The following is a 24145-nucleotide window of genomic DNA, read 5'->3' on the forward strand; positions in this document are numbered from 1 at the left end:
GGGTCAGAACCAGTCGGGCAGTGCAGTACAGAATCAGAACCAGAAGAATAGTAAAAGGGAAAAAGCCAAGGTCAGAAATGTATATAAACAGTAAATAGCTAGCATGCTCAGAGAAGCAAATGCAAGAAACCAAGAGGGAGCTGGAAAGCCATATAAAGGATAACAAGAACCTGCCCCAAGATTGATTGGCAAGTGAGGACGTCAATCAAAAAGATAGTAGCATTAACTTCTTAGTAAACAGAGGAGCTCAAGCACTGGCTAGACTGACATATAGCAATGAATGCTCAGCAGCGCTAAAAAAAAACAGGAGCAGATGATCAAAAATGGACACATCTCTTGCACCATAGCATGCGGCCAGAGGATGGCAAGGAGACCTGAACGGACAAAGATGTAACATGAAGACTTATATATTTGCACAGAAGAGCATTTGAGCAGCTGATCATGCATTTTCCTCTACTGTGCAACAGCAGTGCCAATTTCTATTCTATTTTTGCTATTACTTTGTATCTTGAAAATACATTTCATTCCAGGGTCCAAAGTGACATTCAAAAATCTATTTGTTGACATTGGAACCATTGAGTAGTTGCTGACAGTCACATTGCTAACTGCTCCAATGAGCTACTACAATACAAAGCAAATTACTACTGTTGTGCATGACCTTACTAAAGAAATTCCAACTAAGAGAATATAAGAATAAGGTTAAGATATAAATTTAGAGAAAAAAAAATATTTTTAAACAATGGCAAAGACTGTTTTCACGGTTAGCAATCCAATTTAAGTAAACAATATGTTACAAAAACTATATACCGGTATTTTTCGTAAAATAATCCACTACATATTTTTTTTTAGATGTAATTTCCTTTTCCTCAATGCAAATGTAGAGTTTGCTGTATATTCCCCATATCACATGACTTACATTTTGAAAGTGGGATTTTTCTCTGTTGCTTTCGACTGACTGCCTTGTAAATGAAGCTGGCCTTTCTCCGTCTGGTTCACAAGCTTCTAGCATGAGTAAACTGGAAGTATCAGGTACCATACCAGAGCTCAGTCCCACTGTACATGCGGTTTGAAGGTTATCACCTTTCAAAAAAATTAGAAGTCAGCATGTAAATAATGTATATAGTTGTCTTATAACCAAAGAGTTTTTTTTTCCATGCATTTATGCATTTATGATAACATTAATATTAGAATTTAACATACTTCATCTTTAATCTAAACCCTGCAATAGTACTATACCCTATAGTAGTATATAACAATGCCAGCTTCTCAGGTTGGCAAACTATCGTCACACATTTATTTATTTGAAATGGGAGGTGGATCCTTGTTTATATATACCGTATTTGTCATCTTCATCTACACTTGCTGTGTGTACCAAAAATAATAAGCCAATAATAAGCGTATACTTATTATACGTATCCCCGCGTAGGGGAAGAGGATGGAGCACATTAGAAGTTAGGCCTTATACACACATCCACATTTATTGTACGTATGCATACTCATTCATTTCATTTTGTTTATTCACATATCATAGTTTGGTCTGCAAATAAAACACACACACACACACACACACACACACACACACACACACACACACACACAGATGTACTTTTTTCATCAATGAAAGTCTATGGGTCCTTCAAAAAAACAGATGACATCCATGTGTCATCCATTTTTTATGGTCCCAGAAGTTGATTTTTTTCACATATATTAGAAGTTTATCCACCACAGTCAACACACCATCTGCAAATGAGCAGGCTGGGGTGCTGTCTGTGAAAGAGCATGGACGTCACACATGCACAGATGTGGACGTGTAATGTGGCCTTACTGAAGAATGAAGTTTGGCACATGTCATAAGTAACTTTGTCAGGACCTGTACGCTTATTAATCAGAAAGGTGAAATGCAGTACACATGCTGCTGCAGACAAAACACCTCACCTGCCATGACCTCTTCCTGGCAATATCTTTGCTGATGGTATTGGGAGTTGGAACTGTAGCAATCGGTTTAACTATTTCATGGTTATGAAAGGTGCTGTTACTTATATAACAACCACTTAAAATAAAAAAAAACTATTTATATTTTTACAAAGCTTAGAACTCTTATAAACAATTGTTTTATGATGAAGTGCCATTATTTAGGGCAATTTCCAAAACAGCAATAATGAAGAATTAACAAATAAAATATTTCATATGTGACAATATTTCCATAACATGACCATCCCATTTCACTTATACCTGTGACCATGATTGTTCTTATGTTGGCAGATTTAAGCTCTTGAAGAACTGGTTGGGTTTCAGACTTGAGTCTATTTTCCATTATCAAAAAGCCAAGAAACTTAAGTTCGCTTTCTACTTCTTCTCTGGAAAGAAAAAAAACAAACAAATCAAGAAATGTGTATACACCGTAAGATGTTGGTCACTGTGTATAGGCTAGTTAAGCAGGACTCTCACTGTTCATCCTAAGAGGTCTGTCAGAATTTTCTACTCTCTTAAATCCTGCTCTAAATCATATAAAAAATGAATCACAAAAGTAAATACATCACTGTTATAGCCAGTTACTTGATCAACTATCTACAGCACAAGATAATGGAGCCCAGTGATTAGCTGCAGCAGTGATTGTAACATCTCACCATTGCAGCCATGTAAACTAGCCATGAAAGTAGCACAGATCTGGAAGTATCAGCGGGGTGGATGGGAGGCAAGTATATGTTTTTTGGTTAACATTTCTTATATACTTTTAGAAAACAAAATGTATTAACTCCTTGCCAACATGTGTCTTTATAGTGTAGCAGATGGCGGTATGTTAAAATATAGGAAAGCAATCACAAGGAGACATCCATAGGTGTTGATCACAAATAACTCATGCTGATGTAGTCCAAAATAGATCAATGGATGATGCAGAAAAATAATTTCATAACTCCTAGGGGCAACACGGTGGCTCAGTGGTTAGCACTGCAGCGCTGGAGTCCTGGGTTTGAACCCCGCCAGGAACAACAGCTGCAAGGAGTTTGTATGTTCTCACCGTGTTTGTGTGGTTTTCCTCCCATACTACAAAAAAGACATATTGATGGGGAAAAAAATGGACATTATGATCACTATATAGGGCTCACAATCTACATTAAAAAAGTAAAAAAATTCATAACTCCTTAAAGTAACACTTCTTAGGGTTCAGGGGACCTTTATCAAATTACAAGAGAAGGGCATATTACCTTTTCTCTGTCTTCCTACATGCTGGCACTAACTATGCTGCCTGCTCAGGAGAGCCATTCTACATCAGAAACACACCATCAATGCAAAATGTGACCAAAGTATTTGATGACCAGTGGTGCCATGTTGAAAATGATCGCCGTACCCCCGAATGATATCCAGGAGCGACAACCTAGGCTCTCAGGCCTATCTTCAGTACACATTTATTAAATGTTGCAATATGCAGCCTGTAATAGAATGAAATGGACTTTTCAATATACTGCAATGCAGTTGCATTGCAATATATTGTGCTGGTAATCAAACTGCCGAGGTCGAAACATAATAAAAGTTTTTTTAAAAAAAACAAACAAAAATTGACTATAAAATTTGAAATCACACCCTTTTTCTAGATCCCAAATAAAACAAAAACAAACACACATTAGGTATCCCCACATCTAAAAATGCCTATATTATAAATATATACAGATAAAAAGGTCAAAATGGCAGAACCGCCATTTTTTTACGCTTTTGCTTCTCCCCAAAAATGTTATAAAAATGGTGTAAATAAAAAGTACATCTTGTCCTGCAAGAAAAGCACACCTTAAACTGCGTTGTACATAGAGATATAAAAAAAAGTTATGCCTTGTAAATGTAAAAAAAACGGCTACAGCAGGAAGGGGTTAAACATATATTCATTATAGTCTTACATAAAGAATGACCATAATTGTTTCTTATCTGTCACATTGGCCGGGCATGGAATGAAGTGTTTATTTAAGCAAAGAGGAAATAACTTAAAATGTAAAAAATGACAGATGATTCAGCAAGTTACTGTATTTCGCGGAATGCTGAGTATTTTCTGAAACCTGTCTTTCCATTACAGTAAAGGAGCAATGGAAATGTTCTGAACAATCAGGATATCAGTAACCGGAACAGACATGATTCTTATCAGTGATCTATTTTGTACATCAGATATTTCCAAAAAGGGAATATACAGCCACTTCTTCTTCGGCTGCTTGTTCTATTGGGTATTTTTATTTGCATTATGCCCCTGGCAGATGACTGTGAGTGAAAAACCCGGGATAAGCCGAGATAGCACACTGAACTACGCCATGGTCGTCTGCAAAAGGTCTAATATTGTAGCCATACACTCACTGGCCACTTTATTAGGTACACCATGCTAGTAACGGGTTGGACCCCCTTTTGCCTTCAGAACTGCCTCAATTCTTCGTGGCATAGATTCAACAAGGTGCTGGAAGCATTCCTCAGAGATTTTGGTCCATATTGACATGATGGCATCACACAGTTGCCGCAGATTTGTCGGCTGCACATCCATGATGCGAATCTCCCGTTCCACCACATCCCAAAGATGCTCTATTGGATTGAGATCTGGTGACTGTGGAGGCCATTGGAGTACAGTGAACTCATTGTCATGTTCAAGAAACCAGTCTGAGATGATTCCAGCTTTATGACATGGCGCATTATCCTGCTGAAAGTAGCCATCAGATGTTGGGTACATTGTGGTCATAAAGGGATGGACATGGTCAGCAACAATACTCAGGTAGGCTTTGGCGTTGCAACGATGCTCAATTGGTACCAAGGGGCCCAAAGAGTGCCAAGAAAATATTCCCCACACCATGACACCACCACCACCAGCCTGAACCGTTGATACAAGGCAGGATGGATCCATGCTTTCATGTTGTTGACGCCAAATTCTGACCCTACCATCCGAATGTCGCAGCAGAAATTGAGACTCATCAGACCTGGCAACGTTTTTCCAATCTTCAATTGTCCAATTTCAATGAGTTTGTGCAAATTGTAGCCTCAGTTTCCTGTTCTTAGCTGAAAGGAGTGGCACCCGGTGTGGTCTTCTGCTGCTGTAGCCCATCTGCCTCAAAGTTCGACGTACTGATGTCGCATTCAGAGATGCTCTTCTGGCTACCTTGGTTGTAACGGGTGGCTATTTGAGTCACTGTTGCCTTTCTATCAGCTCGAACCAGTCTGGCCATTCTCCTCTGACCTCTGGCATCAACAACGCATTTCCGCCCACAGAACTGCCGCTCACTGGATGTTTTATCTTTTTCGGACCATTCTCTGTAAACCCTAGAGATGGTTGTGCGTGAAAATCCCAGTAGATCAGCAGTTTCTGAAATACTCAGACCAGCCCTTCTGGCACCAACAACCATGCCACGTTCAAAGACACTCAAATCACCTTTCTTCCCCATACTGATGCTCGGTTTGAACTGCAGAAGATTGTCTTGACCATGTCTACATGCCTAAATGCACTGAGTTGCCGCCATGTGATTGGCTTATTAGAAATTAAGTGTTAACGAGCAGTTGGACAGGTGTACCAAATAAAGTGGCCGGTGAGTGTAGATCTCATGTATACAGTTAAAAATAAAGACTTAAAACGGTTTTTAAGGCTTTAATTTTGCTCTTACGGATCAATATTAACAGAATGCAGGAGAGTTGACTTCTGGCACCCCTGCTGATCAGCTGAGCAAGAAAAACAATATTTTGTGTTAAGTAGGTTTTTAGAAACAGCCTAAACAGCTGAACCAAGTTTGTGAGGGTTCAACACCCAGCACATGATGCACAGAAAATGGATTAATAAATAGACAGCGGCCAGACAAGTTTTGCAGATCACTTGTATAGGAGCTAAGCTGCAGTAACTTGGTTCAGTCACTAGACACAGAACAGCAATGTCTGCTTCCTTTTCCATTTTCTGTGAGAACAGTTCATTGGTGGAGCTGCCAGTTATTGGACCCTCACCTATCTGATATTAATAACCTAGCATAGCTAGCTAAAAAAAACAACAAAAAAAAACCTTTAATTCTCCTACATTGAATGATGCTAAACAACTAAAACCAGTAGCATGTTATGGACCCTGTCACAAGCAAAGAAACAGACAACTTGTTGAAAATACTATTTTCAGTGATCTTTGTGGTTATTCATCCATGGAAGCTATCACAAAATTGAACAAGGTTCTTGTTTTTTCACCATTCTGACAAAAGAATTGTCTGTCACTGCCTCTCATTGAAAAAAATGGCAAGTAAATTCCTGATAGTTTTCTTCTCCAAACTCTCCAATGAGGACATTCCCTTACAGTGGCCAAAGTGAAGAATCACAATTGCCAGCTATGGGAGTTAAGAGGGGAAATGTTATTATTACAGAAAGGCCATTGATCAATTATCAGTAATGGAACAAGAATAACAGACAGGTATCATAATCTTATCAGTGGAGAATGAAACGGATGCACATCAGGCATGAAAGGACTACTAAAGGCATGTGGAATGCACAGCAAAAGCTGCATGAAAGATCAGATCTAAACAGCAAATTATTTCTTCTAAGGAAGCTGTACTAAATGAGGCATAGTAAAGATTATATGCAGGAACTTGTAAATGCAATACTGGAGGTGGTTGTACACCTGAGATCATTCTTTGAGGGCATTAAGACAGCCATTTTGTGTCCATGCTACTATCTATTTTCCCTGACACTGATCAATGTACTTAGTACATGATCTGACACCAGAATACAAGATAAAGGGGTTCTACCGGAAGTGTCTGTGTGCACTGTTTTGCTCTATGTGTATGCACAGCAGAGACGAGTCATCAGCACAGTAGCCTCTGCTGTACATACACATAGAGCAGACAGTGCACACAGACACTTACGGTGCATGGTCTAAGCTCATTAACATATGAATAAAAATGGACTAATTCAAAATCTGCTTGAGGCAATTTACATACAAAAGGTAGGTGTGAAATAGCCTTTCTAAAGGCTATGCAAGGATGTGCTCATCTAAAAATGACTTTTCCCAATGATAGAAACCCTTTAAATACTTTCAGAAAGTGTCAGGAAGTCTGCAGAAAGTGATAGTGGAATAGCTCTTAGGCCGGGTTCACACGATGTATTATGGCACGTAATGTGGTACGTAGACGGCGCAGGAGCTTTTGTGGGCCGTAAACGCTCACATTGTTTTCAATGGGAGCCGGAACCATATACGCAGCGCTATTTTGCGACCGTGATTTTTAAGGCGGCCGCAAAATAGTGCCGCATATACGGTACCAGCTCCCATTGAAAACAATGGGAGCGTATACAGCCCCCAAAAGCTCCTGCGCCGTCTACGTACCACATTACGTGCCATAATACATCATGTGAATCCGGCCTCAAGGTTACACGGTCAAACTATCACAAGAAGGAGGCAAAGGCAAGTTTCAGATGTATTGAACAGGGACATATGTAGGACATTACACTATGTGGAGAGGCCACTATTGATTGTTATACTGTGTGTAGGGGTCACTAAGATCCCTCCACCCCTTTCACACAATTTAGTCTCATTTAATAGAGCATGTGATTCTGGACCATAATATAATGTATTTGATGACAAATCTTTAATCTTTTTGCCTGAAAAACATAAATCTAAAGTTCCTGCCACTAGGTATCTCCCTTTTAGCTAATTTGCAGCTCATTCCCTGTTACTAGGGAATGCCCATCTATATATTCCATTAAAAAGCAAGACAGCATCACAGTGAGTGGAAGAAGGAGGGACTGCTCTCTTCAGACCCGAAAGTATAATATGTGGAGACCCAGGGAAAAAATAAAAAATGTGAAGGCCATTTTAGTTTCTGAGACTAATCTCCGTTTGTGTGCTTTTATTAATCTGAAAAATTTAGAATATTTGGGTAGAATTCGGCTCGGTACAAACCAATTCACCCATCTCTACCTACAGTTTTAAAAATGTATTCTGTATACTTACAGCTGCTTATGTGATTACAGATGGGATATTATTCACAGACTGCAAGCAGCGTTACTAACTGTGCTAACAGAAAACGCCATTTTCCTGCGTCAGGGATCTTTTTAGCTACATCATTGTACACCAGTGTTCCTGGATCTCTTATATTATGGTCACTTGGGCTTCTCTAAGCTACTTCCTTTGATTCATATACAGTTACTAATGACAGAAGTATTTGTAAATAAGCAGTAGTAGTTATAGGGGAGGGGGCAGACTGCTCTTTACTCTACACACCCACAGCTTCAGAGACCAGATGCTGAAGAATGTCAGGACACTGTGCGTAGCATCCTCGGGTTCTTCAGCAAGGCGTAACTGTAGCCCCATCTAGAGTAGGCAATGGAGGGTGGCCAGGGCAGCAGCATGGATAAGTGAGTAAAAATGATCACCCGCTGCTTGTTGCAATGACACAGTAAGTAGTGGTCAATTAAGAAAAAAAATGCTGCCCTCTTAGGTAATTCCACGAGGCACCGGCTGAAGCCATCAACTTAGATCATCTCATGGAATGTGTGCAAAATCTACAATATAAAAAGTTGCTTTTCTGCAACATGGGGCCTTAGCCTAATAGCAGATTATCTGTTAAAGTAAGACTATACTACATTTGCTGTTTTTGACAAGTCTCAGTAGTTTTTGTTAGAATTGGATAAATGAAAGGAAATCAGCCATTATAAAATAAATATATAACCTGTTCCCTGCAGATCTACATTTTTTCAGTCATTCATGGAAAGTGCATTTGGATAACCCATTGGTGATCCCTCTATTGGCTTTAAATCTCATGTCTATAGTCAGGCTATGTTTGTACAGGGGGCCTCACAGTGATTTGAGAGAATTGAGACCTTGGAGAGGAAGAAGCAGAGACAAGCTAGGTGTTATAGACTGACTTATTTTAGGCTCTGGTAATAGACATAGACCTATATATTTTATTTCTATAGCAGTTATGCTGGCCAAACAAACCATAAAGATCATATATAAAAGATTGAATCTAAAGAAACATTTCAATTTACTTACCTTATTACAGTTTTCTCATTAATGTCTTCACTTGACTTGAACTCCTTATATCCAATGCCAATGACACGGAAGCCTTGCATTGTATAATGGTCAAGGATGCAAGAAAAATTCTCTGGCACTTTATGTGGGAAAAAATAACACACAATAGTGTAGATGGTCCAATGATTCAATAATAACTACATAAAATATGCAGAAATTATGTTCAACTTAATTTGTTTTGCTCAATATGCTCTAAAACGATATTCTTTAAAGTTTCATAGATAATCTGGATTTACAAGACATTTACAAAGCTGATACTCCTGAGAAAGATGTGAAACCAAGAAGTCACTGTAGCTGTAACATCTCTGCCTGTTCGGGTCATTGTACCACCCTCTGCTTGCATGTGGTGGTGCAGGAGGTGTGTGCAGTTTGGTTCTTGGCTTAAAGTGTTTGGTCGCACTGTGTGAACACGGCACTAGTTCTGTGATTGAATTTCCACCACACCCGTCTTCTGCCCTTGTTTGCCTCTGTTCATGAAGTGTTAATTCATGTGATTGACAGCCTGCCTTCCTGTCAACTCCAGGGTTGCTATTGCCGTGTGCGTACCTGCTCCTTACTGTCACTATTTTGCTTGCATTCTAATCCTTGACTTTCCCTACTGACTATTCTTTGGACTCCGATTTGGAACTGCATCGCTCGACTGTTTACTGACCCTTGGCTAGCTGACCTCCCTTTGTTGTTGTTCGTCTTGTCTGCGTTTTGTGTCTCACATATCCAGGAAGGGACTGTCTTCGTGTTTGCCGCCTATTACGTAGGATAGGGCCTGGCAATAGGAAGGGTCAGTTGGGGGCTTCAGCTTAGGGCTCACTGTCTCTTGTGTCCCGTCCCAGGGTTCAACAGCTACCAGGGAATTGCTGTCATAGCAATTCCCTAACAGTAGCCCAATGTATGTCTGTATCAGTCATTGAATCTGGAAATCAATCCTTCCACTGGCCCCCAAGTTATTGGCATGATTTACCTTCAAAACTAGTACAACGGCAAAACAAGTATTAAATAGGACCTGTCACCAAGTACACAATACTAAATGTCATGCATCATTCAATGCTCTTGGTCCTCCTGATCAATTCGGAGTTTTTATTTTTAAAATCTATCCACCTGGTCAAAATATACATCCCCCTGAAAGATTATATGTAAACTAGCTCATATTTCTCAAGTGAGTGGGAACTTTTTGTTTTTCTCATATTATTCTCCCCTTTAGGGAATAATAGCTAGTTTACATATAATATTCCAAGGCCCAATCTTTTCAGCAGGTGATCAGGAGCACAGAGACCATTAAGTGACATATGGCATTTAGAATCTTGTACTTGGTGACAGATCCTCTTTAACATAAATTGTAGTTCTCTAAAGTACCTGTTTCTTTCTTGCAAAACTGAATTATCACCTCCGGAGCCCCTTTCATAAAAACCCAGAATTTCATATCTCCTATTGTTTTAGCAATAACAGACATGCGTTGAAGACTTGAGGAGAAGGGGAACTGGTAAAAAATACCCAAGCCCTTGACTGGCACCTATCAAAATAATGATACAGTCATTACAATACAAGTATATACACTGTATGCATAAAATGAGTTGTGTTAATTTATAGAATTAATTTGTAAAATTATTTAAAGGGATTCTTTTTTTTTTTTTTTGTAGATTGTGAGCCCCACATAGAGCTCACAATGTACATTTTTCCCTATCAGTATGTCTTTTTTGGAATATGGGATGGAAATCCATGCAAACATGGGGAGAACATACAAACTCCTTGCAGATGGTTTTTTTTATGTCCTTGGTGGGATTTGAACACCAGGACTCCAGCGCTGCAAGGCTGCAGTGCTAACCACTGAGCCACCGTGTGGCCCCTATTTAAAGGGATTCTATCATTTGAATTTCATTTTTTCTCCCTAACACGTGGGAATAGCCAACAAAACTAGTGCTGCCTTTTTGGTATTCTCAATTGAACAAAATGCAAATGTAAAGATATCCTTACTAGAGATGAGCAAGTAGTATTCGATCAAGTAGGTATTTGATCGAATACTACGGTATTCGAAATACTCGTATTCGATCAAATACTACTATCTATTCACAGTAAATATTCTATTCAGAGCCAGCGTTAATTGGCCGAATGCTATACAGTGTATAGCATTCAGCCAATCAACGCTGATTTTGAAGCAGGCTTGTCCTTGCTAATCAGGAGAGCTGGCAGCTTGCTGTTATGAGGGAGCTGACTCTCTTTCTCATAAGAATGAATAGACCAGTATTGATTGGCCAGTGTACAGCATTCGGCCAATCAACGCTAGTCCTGCCGGAGGTTCGTCTGTGAGGAGGCAGAGTCTAAAATCGGACCACAATGGAGACTGGTGTGGTCCGATCTTAGACTCTGCCTCCTCACAGACGAACCTCCGGCAGGACCAGAGTTGATTGGCCGAATGCTGTACACCGGCCAATCAATGCTGGTCTATTCATTCCTATGAGAATCAGTAAGCTCGCTCATAACAGCAAGCTGCCAGCTCTCCCGACTAGCAAGGACGAGTCTGCAGCAAATCAATGCTGGTTCTGCTGCAAGCTCGTCCTTGCTAGGAGAGCTGGCAGCTTGCTGTTATGAGGGAGCTGACTTTTTATCAGCGCAACTGCATGCGCTGTGCAGTTAAAGCGCACGGTCCCCATAGACTATAATAGGGTCCGTGCGATTTAACTGCACAGCGCTCCTCCTAAACACTCTTCCTGCTATTCGTGGTTTCCCCTGAAATGAGGATTTTTTCCCATAGACTATAATGGGATTCAATATTCGATTGAGTAGTCGAATATTGAGGCTCTACTCGAAACGAATATCGAATCTCGAATATTTCACTGTTCGCTCATCTCTAATCCTTACCAAGTACTTCTTACATGATTATATTTCCACATAACTTACATCTAGTGTCCGTGTTCCTGGTGTAACAATAGAATATGAACTATATTTTCCATTTGTTTTGGATTCTCCAAGTTCCTAAGGAAAATTTTGAACATATAAATTAGAGATTAGAAATAAGTTTGATGATTTGTGTTTGTTAGATAATCCAATTCCATAGCACAGTCATTGGTGTTATATTACCCAGCCAGTTCCTTCAAACATCTTCATATCTAGTGGATCTCCATGTACTTTTCCATCCATTAGAACTAATGAATGACAACAGGCCATTGCTCCAACCAAGGGACTCCAAGGTAAAGTACAGCCAGGTGTAAAGAACAATGCTTCCTGGAAACTGATAGACAAGAAATATGTTAAGGCTGAAGCCCCACGAAAATGCAGCGTTTTTGCCGCTGTGGAAATGCTGTGGCACAATATGTTGCGTTTTACAGTACCTGCAAAGTGAATAGGATCCTGGCTAATCCCATCCACACATTGCAGAAAAAAAGCTGCGCTTTCAAGAACACCCACGTTTTTGAAAATTGCAGCATGTTAATTATACCGTGTGAAAGCTGACATTTTCCCTATAGGTATAATATGGGCAGAAAGTCTACAGAGAAAAACTTAGTGAAAACACAATGAAAAACGCTGTGGAAAAGAATCTGATGTGTTTGTGTTGCGTTTTGCTAAGTGGGGCCTTAGTCTCAAAATAATTTTTTGTTTTATATAAGTTAAAAGGGGTTTTCAACAATCATCATTTTATTAGCTATCCACAGGTTAGGTGTCTCAATACTGTGAGCCACACCACTGAAGCCCCCAGTAATTGCTAGAAATATGGGTCAGATCCATTCCTCCTCACTACATTACTGTGTTTTTATACTGTCATTAAATATGGTATTTTCCAAACATAGAAACAGGTCAAAATAATCCTACCTGTTTCCTTGGGAAGGAACGATGCCCCATAAATCTAAGCCATCTTCAGTTAATGTACCTGTCTGAGTAAAGAAAACATGAAAGTCTGTACTTCTAAGCATCCATAGCACATTCATATTGTTAACGATTTCTTACTGCAAAATGAATTAGTAGATATATGCTTTTACTATTGTTTTATCTAATTAGTTTGCTGCATAGAACAAACTGGATAACTATTGCTAAATTCCATTCCAAAAAGAATTTCCACTAAGCATCAGCTGGTTTTCACAGGTCTAAGGGTCCATTCACATGGAAGAAAATGGTGAAGAATTTGGTGTGAAATTTCAGCGCTGAAAAAAAAGCCTCCCATTGACTTCAATGGGTTCATTTTTCTGCTTTTTTTTCAGCACTGAAATTCCACACCAAATTCATCACCATTTTCCTCCGTGTGAACGGACCCTAACTTCTCTAACCCCAGCAATGATCTGGAAAAGCCACAAATGACTATACATTTTTACTGTGGTTGGAACACATAATAAATGACTATTTTATGTAGAAACATTCCCGCTCTGGCATTCTGGATTATGGATGGAGGATCCAAACTAACAAACCCCTCGGGGACACCCATAGTCCTTGGTAGGGCATATGACCAGGTGTTTCTTTATACTACAACCCTTATAAATAAAAAAATTACACAGTTTGTAAGGAAATTATTCATTGAGGACACTGTACATCAGGGGTCCCCAGCCGCCAGTTCACGGACCAGTACCGGGCCGCGGGGCTTGTTGCACCAGTCATCAGCTGCTCCACAACACTGACGCTTGGTTGTTGCTCATCGGTATAAGGTGGGCAAAGTGCGAGGTTGAGCCAGGATCCGCTGTATGTCTGGGATTCTAGTACTATGCAGGACATGCAGCGGTTCCACCCCGCACTCGTCTACCAAACTTTGGGCAACTACATTACACGTCACTTGTCCTTGTGACGTGTAATGTAGCTGTAGTGAAGTTAATAGCAGCATTAGGAGTGATATCCGTCATCAGTATCCATCTCCATAACAGTGTCTGTCATCAGTAGCCATCTTCATAACCTGCAGTGTCCGTCAGTTTGTACTTTCTCTTGTGTTTTCATTTGTACATGATTCTAATCTACACCCCCATGCTTAACTCCGCCCCAACCACACCCCTTCCCGCCCCCACCGTAGAAAAATTGTCTTGCTGAAACTGGTCCCTGATGGAAAAAAGGTTGGGGACCACCGCTGTACAGGATATACAATATAACATAATAACACATCCAATATAAAAGAACCACCACATACTTTATCGAAACAGACAAGGTTTAACTGTCCGCAAACAATAATCCGTTGAGGGCTGATGCAAAATATTCCTTGCTTTTTTAAACGGGTTTGTGAGTAGAGGGTGCAGATGGTCAATGCTGGAGGCAGAGAGACTGGAACTGCAACAGTGGCCATAATAAGAACCATGATAACCAAATCCTTTGTTGTCGCCTATAAAATGAATGTATGTAAAAAGAAATGTAACTAATACATAATATCATTAGGCACAACTAAGTTATACTGCCAATCTCAAAAAGGATGTCACAGAGCTAGCTACCATACAAATAAACTCATGAATGATATAAGCAAAAGGAGCAATTTATGGAATTTATGGTAATAAAAGTTAAAGAAATCAACTTGATCAACCATTCAGGAAGTCCATGCATTATGCACTACAGTAATAGTTTCTACTGTATTTTGAGTTTCTATTGTGATGGATAGAAAGACTGTTAAAAAAATGGGTAGAAATATTTTGCAGGACAAGGTATTGGAAATTGGGTAGAATAATGATGCAAGTTTTTAAAGGGATTCTATTATTGAGAAAACTCATTTTTAACTAAGCACAACCTTTAGAAAGGCTATTCCAGACATACCTTTTATTTAGTAATCCTCTCAGCTGATTTTGAATTAGCCCGCGTTTATTGATATGCTAATAAACCAGCATGGAGCATCGGAAGTTCAGTGCTGTGTGTACAGCACAGGCTGCTGCTGGTCATGACTCATCAGCCTCCCTGCTCTCACCTCCCCCTCTGTGTACACACTGCACACAGTGCTCACTGAACTTCCAGTGTTCAATACTGGCTAATTACTGTAAGAATAAAAGTGGGCTAATTAAAAAATGGCTTGGAGGATTAACATACAAAAGGTATGTGTGGAATAGACTTTCTAAGGGCTATGCAAATATATGCTTAGAAAAAATGAGTTTTCACAATGATAGAATCCCTTTAAAGATGGAATGTTTAATGGGTTTGTCTAGCAATCATAAAAATATCTCAAAATAGGCTGTGAAAATGGGAAACTATGTAATATTCTGGAATTCTGTTCCAGTCCTACTCTGATGATTGTTTCTCTACACATTACGTTATTGATGAAATATCAGTGATGTCTGGTATATAGACAGACCTGAGGGGAACCAGAAGACACTAGTATCCAGGACTAGAAAAGATCTTATTGGTAAATGTTATAATATAATTTATTATATATTAAAGTGTAACTTCCATTTTATTTATGCGCTATTGTGTAGGGAAGTGTTTTGTGAATGTTTTTTGTAATATACTTTACTAACCTCTCTAACGTTCTTTTAATAGACAACAGGCTGTAAATATTGCCAGGAAGAGTCTGTCCTGAGTACCTGTAGTCCAGACCTGGGCAATGTACGGCCCGCGGGCCACATCCGGCCCTCTGACTGCTTCTATCCGGCCCGCATAGCTAGTGGAAGTTTTTTCAAGGACCTGTGATGATGTCATCACAGCCTATCACCAGGATGATATATTATATCATCATATTGTAATTCCACGGTATATATTTACAATACTAATTCCTTTATTGCTGACATTTTAATATCTGGCCTTGCCATATGAACAAGTCCAGACACATTGTTTAGATAGATGAGTCAAAATAATTTGATAAGGGCTGCCTTGAAGTGGGGCAGGTCTGATATTTAGGTCACATAATTTTCTTTAGAGTTGACTATAAGACACAAATATAATTATGCTAATTGTCCTATGAGAGTGACGTTGGTTTCAAGAGGATGCTCTGATGGCTGGCTGCCAGAAATTTGGTTTAAGAACCCGTCTTTTAGGATATTTGCCAGACTTTTCCGCTCTTTCAGAAGTCTCTTTTCTTCATTTACTATCTCTATCTTTAATACTCTTTTGCTGTAACCTTAACTCTAAATAAGCTTTCATCTGCTTTATCCACCTGAGAGACGATTTATCTCTTGGTTTTGTGTAAAAGTTTTCATAACACTATATAGCATAACTATAACTATATAGGACACTATAACTGGATATATCACTAGGTAAAAATACAGTTGGAAATTAGCTTTTTATTTGCAGTACTAACTGCTCCCAATACAACGCCTAAACTTGTTTTTAACTAGTGATGTTTCAGAATATTTTATAGCTAATAATGCAGTCTTGATATCATACAGAATTTGATAATCTTAAAGAGGTTTAGAGAATTTGTTGATACTATGTTAGATTAACACATTGTAACATCTCTGCCTGTTCGGGTCACTGCACTACCCTCTGCTCGTGTGCTACGGCGCAGGAGGCGGGTGCAGTTTGGTTCTTGGATTAAAGTTTTTGGTCGCACTGTATGAACTTGGTTCTAGTTCTGTGATTGCATTTGCACCACACCCGTCTTCTGCCAATGTTGCCTCTGTCCATTAAGTGGTTAATCTGGCCTTGCCCTGTGATTGACAGCCTGCCTTCCTGTCAACTCCAGGGGCGGGTTCTTCCTCCATATTTAGCCTTGGTTCCCATTCACACCAATGCTTGCTATTGCCGTGTGCATACCTGCTCTTAGTGTTCCTGTTTTGCTTATACTATTATCCTTGACCTTTGGCTTTCCTCATTGACTATTCTTTTGACTCAGATTCGGCACTTCATCGCTCTACTGTTACTGACCCCTGCCTAGCTGACCTTCCGTTGTTGTTGTTCGTCTTCTCTGCGTTTTGTGTTTCACGTATTCAGGGAGGGACTGTCTTCGTGGTTGTCGCCTATTACCTAGGATAGGGCCTGGCAATAGGAAGGGAAAGTTGGGGGCTTCAGCTTAGGGCTCACTGTCTCTTGTGCCCCGTCCCAGGGTTTTAACAGTTACTGGGGAATTGCTGTCCTAGCAATTCCCTTACACACATCCTTTTAGACCATGGAGTGATTTAAACTAAAAACATTGAAAGCTTTCTTATGTTTCTTCTGTTCTTTTTTTATAAGGCTAAGGCCCCACATAGCAGGCCACAGCAAAAAAGCGCTGTTGGAAACGCATGGTGTTTTTTTCCCACAACGCTTTTCACAGAAAGTTCTGAATGTTTTTCTCTGTGGACTTTCTACTTCAGTTATATCTACAGGGAAACCTTTTGATGTCTCCATAGGTATAATTGACATGCTGTGTTTTCCAAAACTGAATGGTTTTGGAAATCACAGTGTGTCTGCTGTACGTATTTTTCCACAAAGTGTGAATAGGATTCGTTTACACGTAGAGCCCGGCCTAATGCAGATTTTAGTCTGAACCTGCTGCAATAGTAAATCAACAAGTAACTTTACAATTGATTAGCCATGAAATGTATTCTTTACATTGCAAAATATTGGGAATGCTGCAAATGAAAACTTTTCATGCATCTATCTGTGTGGATATTGTTTTGTAAATCTCAGTTATAAGCCCTGGACTGCCATCTGTCAGATTTTCAGATTGGGGAAGGCTGGTTTTGTACTTAGTGAACAACCTGTTTTAGGTCTTAATGACCAAATATTTTTTTTCTACTTTCTTTATTGTTGTATAGGGATTTTTTTTTTTTTTTTTTGCAAGAAAAGTTGTAGTGTTTAATGGCATGATTATGAGCCTTCACACAGAGTATACGCTCCGCTCATTCTGAACGTAAAACTCGTTCAGAATGAGCGAGTAAAAACCAGCTCCCATTGACTTGAATGGGTGCCGGCATATGAGCGCTACCCATTGAAATCAATGGGAGGCTTTTGTACCTATTGCTTTCGATGTGACATGCGCATATGGAAGCTGGTTTTTACGCACTCATTCTAAACGAGTTTTACGTTCAGAATGAGCGGAGCGTATACTCCATGTGAAGGCTCCCGTACTTATATAAGTGTACCTTATTCATTAACTGTCACTAACAATTTCCAAATAAAAATACATTTTTGACCATTCACAGGTCAACATAACCAAAATGACAAATTAATTCTCTGCATCAACACGATAACAGTGATTTATATGGGATTTTTTCTTCCAAATGCAATTGATTTTACAGTATATGTCTTTTTTTAACTGTACTATGTAACTATGTATTAAAACATTTCTGAGGGGAATTGTGATTTTATTTTTTACATTTTTTAAAAAATAAACATTATTAAACTTTGCTAGGTGATTATTTGATAGCTTGCCAATACATTGCACTACTTATATAGCAGAGTGTAATGTGTTGTCAGTAAAAAACTGGCAGGCATGGTCCAATAGACATACTCTGCTGACAGAGGCCTTTGTCAGGTCCCCGACTAGTAGGTAATGGCAATGGCAGCCTGCAACCACATTTGCAGGGGTGCCAGTGCTTGACAGAGGCCCCTTGGTGCAGAAATGAAAAAGGCACAACTTTTTGCAACAAAACTGGCACATAGTTTTATGGTTCATACCATTCTTACAAAAGTACAAAAAGTAAAAGATGAGGCATAACAGAAAAATGACTTACCCCACTCATTGAAAGAATCACAACTGTATAAATAACTCCAATAACAGAAAGTACCATTAATCCAACCAGCACCTTCATCACCTCTCGATGAAGCTTAAAATTCATGGGTTTTGGATAGAGAATTGAACGTATTAGATCCCCCTTTGCAGTATTGAAACCTAGAATTAAAGATTTTAAATTGGAAAAGATGCTCAATAGTAAAGTATTCATTTACTGAATCTGAATGAATTTCAAACATACATGTGAACTGAAAGATAATAAATGGTGATAATAAATAAAGTTAGCGCAGTAGATCCTCCAAACTGTCTGATCAATGAGTATCCAACCACCACTCAGACGCTGACCTCAAGAATGAAGAGTCTGTGCCCTGATGTTTGTATGGATCAGAAGTGGAGTATGTTCACTCTAGCTCTATTCGAACTCTATGGGACTGCCAGATATAGTCAAGCATTGTACTTAGCCTTCTGCAGACGCCCTATAGAGCTTAAGAGGTCAAGTGCTGACCAGATACCTAAGGCTTGGTTCACATCTGTGATCAGTAATCCATTCAGGAAATCTGCCTGGGGACCCCCGAACGGACTACTGAACACATTGGCAAGTGATGAAAGCACACAGACTCCATAGACTATAATGGGGTCTGTGTGCTTTCCACGCGGTCTTTGCACAAGTCATGCGGAGAGGAAAGTAGATCATGAAGTACTTTTCTGTCCGCATATTCTGTGTGGATACCATACGGAAAGCACACGGACCCCATTCTAGACTATGGAGTACGTGTGCTTTCATAAGCTCACTGCTTGCCAATGCATTCAACAGTCCGTTTGGGGGAGTCCCCCGAACAGATTACCGAACGCAGATGTGAACCAGGCCTAACATCAATCACCTGCGGACACATTTTTATCACAAGGAAACTCTAAGTTTTGAACAATCAGGGTTTGTTTACACATTGCAGAACTTGTTACAGACATTTCTGTGACTACAATCCCATACGTGTGAATAGGCTTGTGTCTGTAGCTACATGAATTTACAGAGATTTTATCTAGATTTTAGTAACACTATCAGAAATGTTTGCAACAAATGTGCTCTGTGTGAATAATGTAGGAATGTAGGCTGAGGTGGGACCTACCGTAATTAGTACCAGGAAATATAAGCTTAAAGAGTTACCGAAAGTGTACATAGGTGTATATGTTTATATATTAACTAGAGCTGCTGGATAATTTACCATCAGAGAATCACAAGAATTCAGGATTTTCCAAATGAACGGACGTTCTGATTTATGTGAAGTAACAAAGTTTCCCTGTATGTATTGGATTTGCTGGTTATTACATTATTGTTGTAGCAACGTTGCAGGTGTACAATAGCATTCTTACCACATATGGTACCTTCTGATACTCATGGCAGATCCTGAACTGTGATTTTAATAGGGTTCTCCATATGCTGTACAAGGCTTAAATAGACAATGACCATTGTGCTAATTTTGAGTAAAATGTATCTAGTTACAGTAACCTTTGACCAGGTTACTTAGTGTACGTTTTTAAAATTCCACCCTAATAATGCAAAAATATATATAGATACACACACACACATATACATCACATAAGGAAATGAAAGAAAAATGAATGTAGCATATGTTTTTCCCCATTGCATCACACTTGGGAAAATTATACTAGCTGGACTAACCAGTTACACAGTCCTTGTGATATTGTATAGAATGCACTCTTACCTGTTTGTAAAACCAGAGCTTTAACAGAGCCATCGGGAGGGGGTTTTGTCTTTATCACTTCTGTTCCACAATATAGCATGTGTGTTCGGAAATTTTCTCCACTGTGCAGTTTCCATGGAATTCTATTATCTACATTTGGTAGAGGTACTTTTGTCACAGGAACACTTTCACCTTAAAGAAAATAATCATGTCAGCGAGAAGACAGCAGGTTTTATTTAGTTTTCTTTCTATTACAGATTTGAGGCTGTAACTACTGCTGAGAAATGATCTCTGAAGAACTAGAAGTGTAAGCCTTTTATCTGATAATTTATTGTTCCCAAAAGCTGACATAGATGTGTGGAGATGTTTTGTATCTTTGGCACATGGCCCTTTTTGCACCAAAGATGCACCACTTTCTTCTTTCTGTACTCCTCTCGCCACTTTTAAAGGGGTATTCCCATGACGCTTGTTCACTAACCTGCAGGCTGTTGTGCTCTCTTCACTTCCTGCTTTTCTCAGCACATCGGTGGGTGGGGTTTCACTTGCATGCGATTGGTTGTAAATGAATTACCACAGTGTGAAGCTGATGTAGCAGAGCTGGATTTGAGTCAGTTTGCATTACATACAGAGATAATGGACTCCCTATATCAGCTCTTATCAGCCAAATTCAATTAAACTGACTGATAAGAGCTCAGAAATCCTGGAAAAGCTCAGCTACTTAAAAGACACAAACAGCTCAGAGCTGCTCCCAGCCCCTCCCCCCCTGAGAGCAGGCAGCTACATCACTTGACAAATGAGCAGATAATCCCAAGGGCCATAGAAACAGAGTGTAAACAATGAATTGAATAAAATAAGATAGCGGCCAAACAAAGCAGGTTTGATAAAGCAATGCATTTAGGAAAAGTCTTAAATCCACATAAACTAGCAGTATAGATAGGATCCTTGTGATGGGACACCCCTTTAAAGAAAACAGACAGAGAGTGTGAATCAATGCAGGTGAAGGAACACCCCATAAAATATACTATAAGGCGAAGGCCCCACGGGATGTCCTGCAGCAAAAAAAGCGCTGCGAGAAAAAACGTGGCGGCAACACATCACGGTTCTTCCCACAGCGCTTTAAACAGAAAGTTCCCAGAGGTTTCTTCTGCGGACTTTGTTACAATTATACTTATTGGGATACCGAAGCATTTCCGTAGGTGTAATTGACATGATTTTGAAAATCGCGGTGTGTCCGCATGGCAGATTTTCCTGCAAAGTAAATCCAATCCACTCCAATCCAATCCACTTTGCCTGACTGTAAAACGCCGCAATTTTTCCCGCAGCGTTTATATCCCGTGGGGCCGCAGATTAACTGAAGTCAGTGTTTTGGGTTTTTATGGGTGGGGGTAAATGGGGTACAATTTTTTTAATTTAAAGAAAAATTCTTGGTGAGATGCAAAACAGAAGTGAGGAATCGAGCCATGCAACTAGTACTGTACATGCAACTAGTACATGAAATAGTACAAGTATTAGATATTTGTTGTAGATGATTACTAATATATGACTATTTGGCTTTATATCCGTTTTAACCTTCTTTTTTTTATTTTTTAAATGTACTTCTCTTCAAAAAGCATGAGAATATGTATTATGCACTGAGTTAAATATATCTTCTACAGAAAAGGATTCTAGAATGTATAAGTTTCTGCAGGTAAAGATTATTTATGGTGGAATTCAATATATGAAACCTATTGTAATTATATCGTACTGTACCTGTAAGCATGCCCTCATTTATAACACATCCCCCGGATATCAATAAAGCATCACAAGGTAGGTAAAATTTTTTCTCAGATAGAATTATCACATCTCCTGGTACCAGAAATTTGGATTCAGTCTCTTTAACAACTGGAAAAAATAGATTAATATAGTACACCATGAAAAACATTGGTAACGTGTATGTGTCAGTATGCTCTAATAACTTATACATAAGTAATAAAAAAATAAAATAATAATGAGAAACTTTTTACCTATGTTTTATTTTGGGGTTGCTTACTGTCTTTTTGCTGTCATATGTTTTACCCATAATGCTAAGATATAAAATATGTTTGAAGTATAATCTACTATGTAGTGTATGGCCATGTTCAGCAAAGATTTCACAAACCATTACAGCTGGAAGCTTCTTCTACGCCAAGTAGACTATGAACATTGAATGTTATGTTCACAGCAGTTCATAACAATGTCACTATTTCCGATTAAGTGACAAAAAAAAAAAAAATAAACATAAACTTTAAATGTAAGGAGGCGTTCACACTACTGTCGGTTTCCGACAGGTAGTGTCCGCTCCTAGTGTCCGCTCAAAATCTGGCACGGACATTAGGAACGGACACTAGCTGTGTCCGCGACACCTGTCATTTATTTAAATGGGCATCGGGTGCGTTCTTTTGCACTCCGTGCCTATCTTTCCCTGTCCGCTTGTAAAGATGTCCGACTTCTCAAGCGGACAGAAGAACCCTACATGTCGGGTTCAGCTAGTGTCCGCTCCTAATGTCCGTGCCAGATTTTGGGCGGACACTAGGACGGACACCGATGGTAGTGTGAACGCCCCCTAAGCTGATCAAAGGAGGAAGCCAACAACCAATGTGAAATATTATAAGACTAGAATGATAAAAGGGTGGTGAGGACAATACATGTTTGGCGTTTAGTCTGCCTTCTCCCCTAGTTTTACCAGGCAGAACGTGGCTAAGTGGTATTAAAGCTATTATTTTATTTATACTTCATGTCACTTATATTGATGATGTATTTGGGGTTATGTTAATCGCTGTGGTTTTTTCGTTTTTGTATGATTATTTATGTTATACCTGGTACTAAAGGAGAATACCATTTAGAGTCGAGGTTTCCTTCACACTTCTAAATGGAAATCTGTAATTTTGGTAACACTAGGTTCACACCTGCATTCGGGTTTCCATTCAGGGGATCCGCTTGGGGACCCCCGAACTGAAATCTAATTAGCTAAAAGTCTAAAAGCAGTTACCCTGTTATAGACTATAATGGTGTCCGATGGGTTTTGGCCCAATTTCCGCCCAAAGAGGGTGAAAATAGCAAGAGAAAAGCACTGCATGCGTTTCTTTTCTCTCTGCATTTTTTAAACGGGTTCAGGTTCGAAAATCCCGAACTGCGTTTAAGCACTGGTGTGAAAACTGTGTTAGGCTGTATTCACACAGAGTAATGCCAGGCGTTTTTTGTGTGCTTTTTGCACATAGCGCCGCGTGTACGCCGCGTTAACGCCGCGCTATTTTGTGGTGGCGTTGCCCGGCGTTAACGCGACGTATACGCGGCGCTATGTGAAAAAAGCACACAAAAAACGCCTGGCATTACTCTGTGTGAATACAGCCTTAGTCTGTTTTTAAATGTTTTTATTTGCCTTTCCTATCTTGTGGCTTTTTATTATTATTATATTGATAATTTTTGAATAAAGTGTTATGATTTTTGTACGTATATATCTTTTTTTTTTGTTTATAGCAGGGGCACACTCTCCTCTCCCTCAACTAAAGTGAGTAGTCCCCAAGCGGACTCTACAAATGGAATCTAATCCACTTAAAAAAGACTATTAAAGACTATTAAAAATAGACTATAATGGGGTCCGCTGGGTTTCTGCTTGGTTTGCGCCCAAAAAGGGTGAAAAATGCTAAGAGAAAAGCTCTGGGCATTTTTGTTCTGCTACATTGTTGACTATATAGGATAAATATTTTTTATATTTTAACAGTTTGGGCATTTTCATACTTGGGGATGCCTATTGTGCTTATGTTATTTTTTATTCATTTATATATGAAAAGGTATGAATCGAAAGGGTAGGCTATCGATATTAATTTTGCAGGAGTTCAACAGCCTGGACCCTTGCTGATCAGTAGTTCAAGGGCAGCA

General features: G+C 39.3%; 2 protein-coding genes across 3 annotated transcripts in view; one reads left to right on the forward strand and one right to left on the reverse strand.

Moving 5' to 3' along the window:
- LOC142197886 (phospholipase A and acyltransferase 1-like) overlaps window positions 1-24145 on the forward strand; it is a 188118-nt gene that overhangs the window by 129988 nt on the left and 33985 nt on the right. Inside the window, exon 4 of the mRNA XM_075268558.1 lies at window positions 20506-20555. Within this exon, the coding sequence (XP_075124659.1) occupies window positions 20506-20511 (6 nt within the window). The 3' untranslated portion in view covers window positions 20512-20555. The remainder of the gene's footprint in view (window positions 1-20505; window positions 20556-24145) is intronic.
- The window catches only part of LOC142197883 (putative cation-transporting ATPase 13A4), a 96370-nt gene that overhangs the window by 42252 nt on the left and 29973 nt on the right, over window positions 1-24145 (reverse strand). For both annotated transcript variants that reach the window (XM_075268551.1, XM_075268550.1), the window contains exons 9-19: window positions 21998-22129; window positions 20270-20440; window positions 18550-18707; window positions 14112-14300; window positions 12818-12879; window positions 12089-12239; window positions 11909-11983; window positions 10367-10523; window positions 8978-9095; window positions 2233-2357; window positions 917-1080 (exon numbers count right to left, since the gene is read on the reverse strand). In XM_075268551.1, coding sequence (XP_075124652.1) covers window positions 917-1080; window positions 2233-2357; window positions 8978-9095; window positions 10367-10523; window positions 11909-11983; window positions 12089-12239; window positions 12818-12879; window positions 14112-14300; window positions 18550-18707; window positions 20270-20440; window positions 21998-22129 — 1502 coding nt within the window. The remainder of the gene's footprint in view (window positions 1-916; window positions 1081-2232; window positions 2358-8977; window positions 9096-10366; window positions 10524-11908; window positions 11984-12088; window positions 12240-12817; window positions 12880-14111; window positions 14301-18549; window positions 18708-20269; window positions 20441-21997; window positions 22130-24145) is intronic.

The sequence above is a fragment of the Leptodactylus fuscus genome, chromosome 3 (assembly GCF_031893055.1).
Source record: "Leptodactylus fuscus isolate aLepFus1 chromosome 3, aLepFus1.hap2, whole genome shotgun sequence".
NCBI lineage: Eukaryota > Metazoa > Chordata > Amphibia > Anura > Leptodactylidae > Leptodactylus > Leptodactylus fuscus.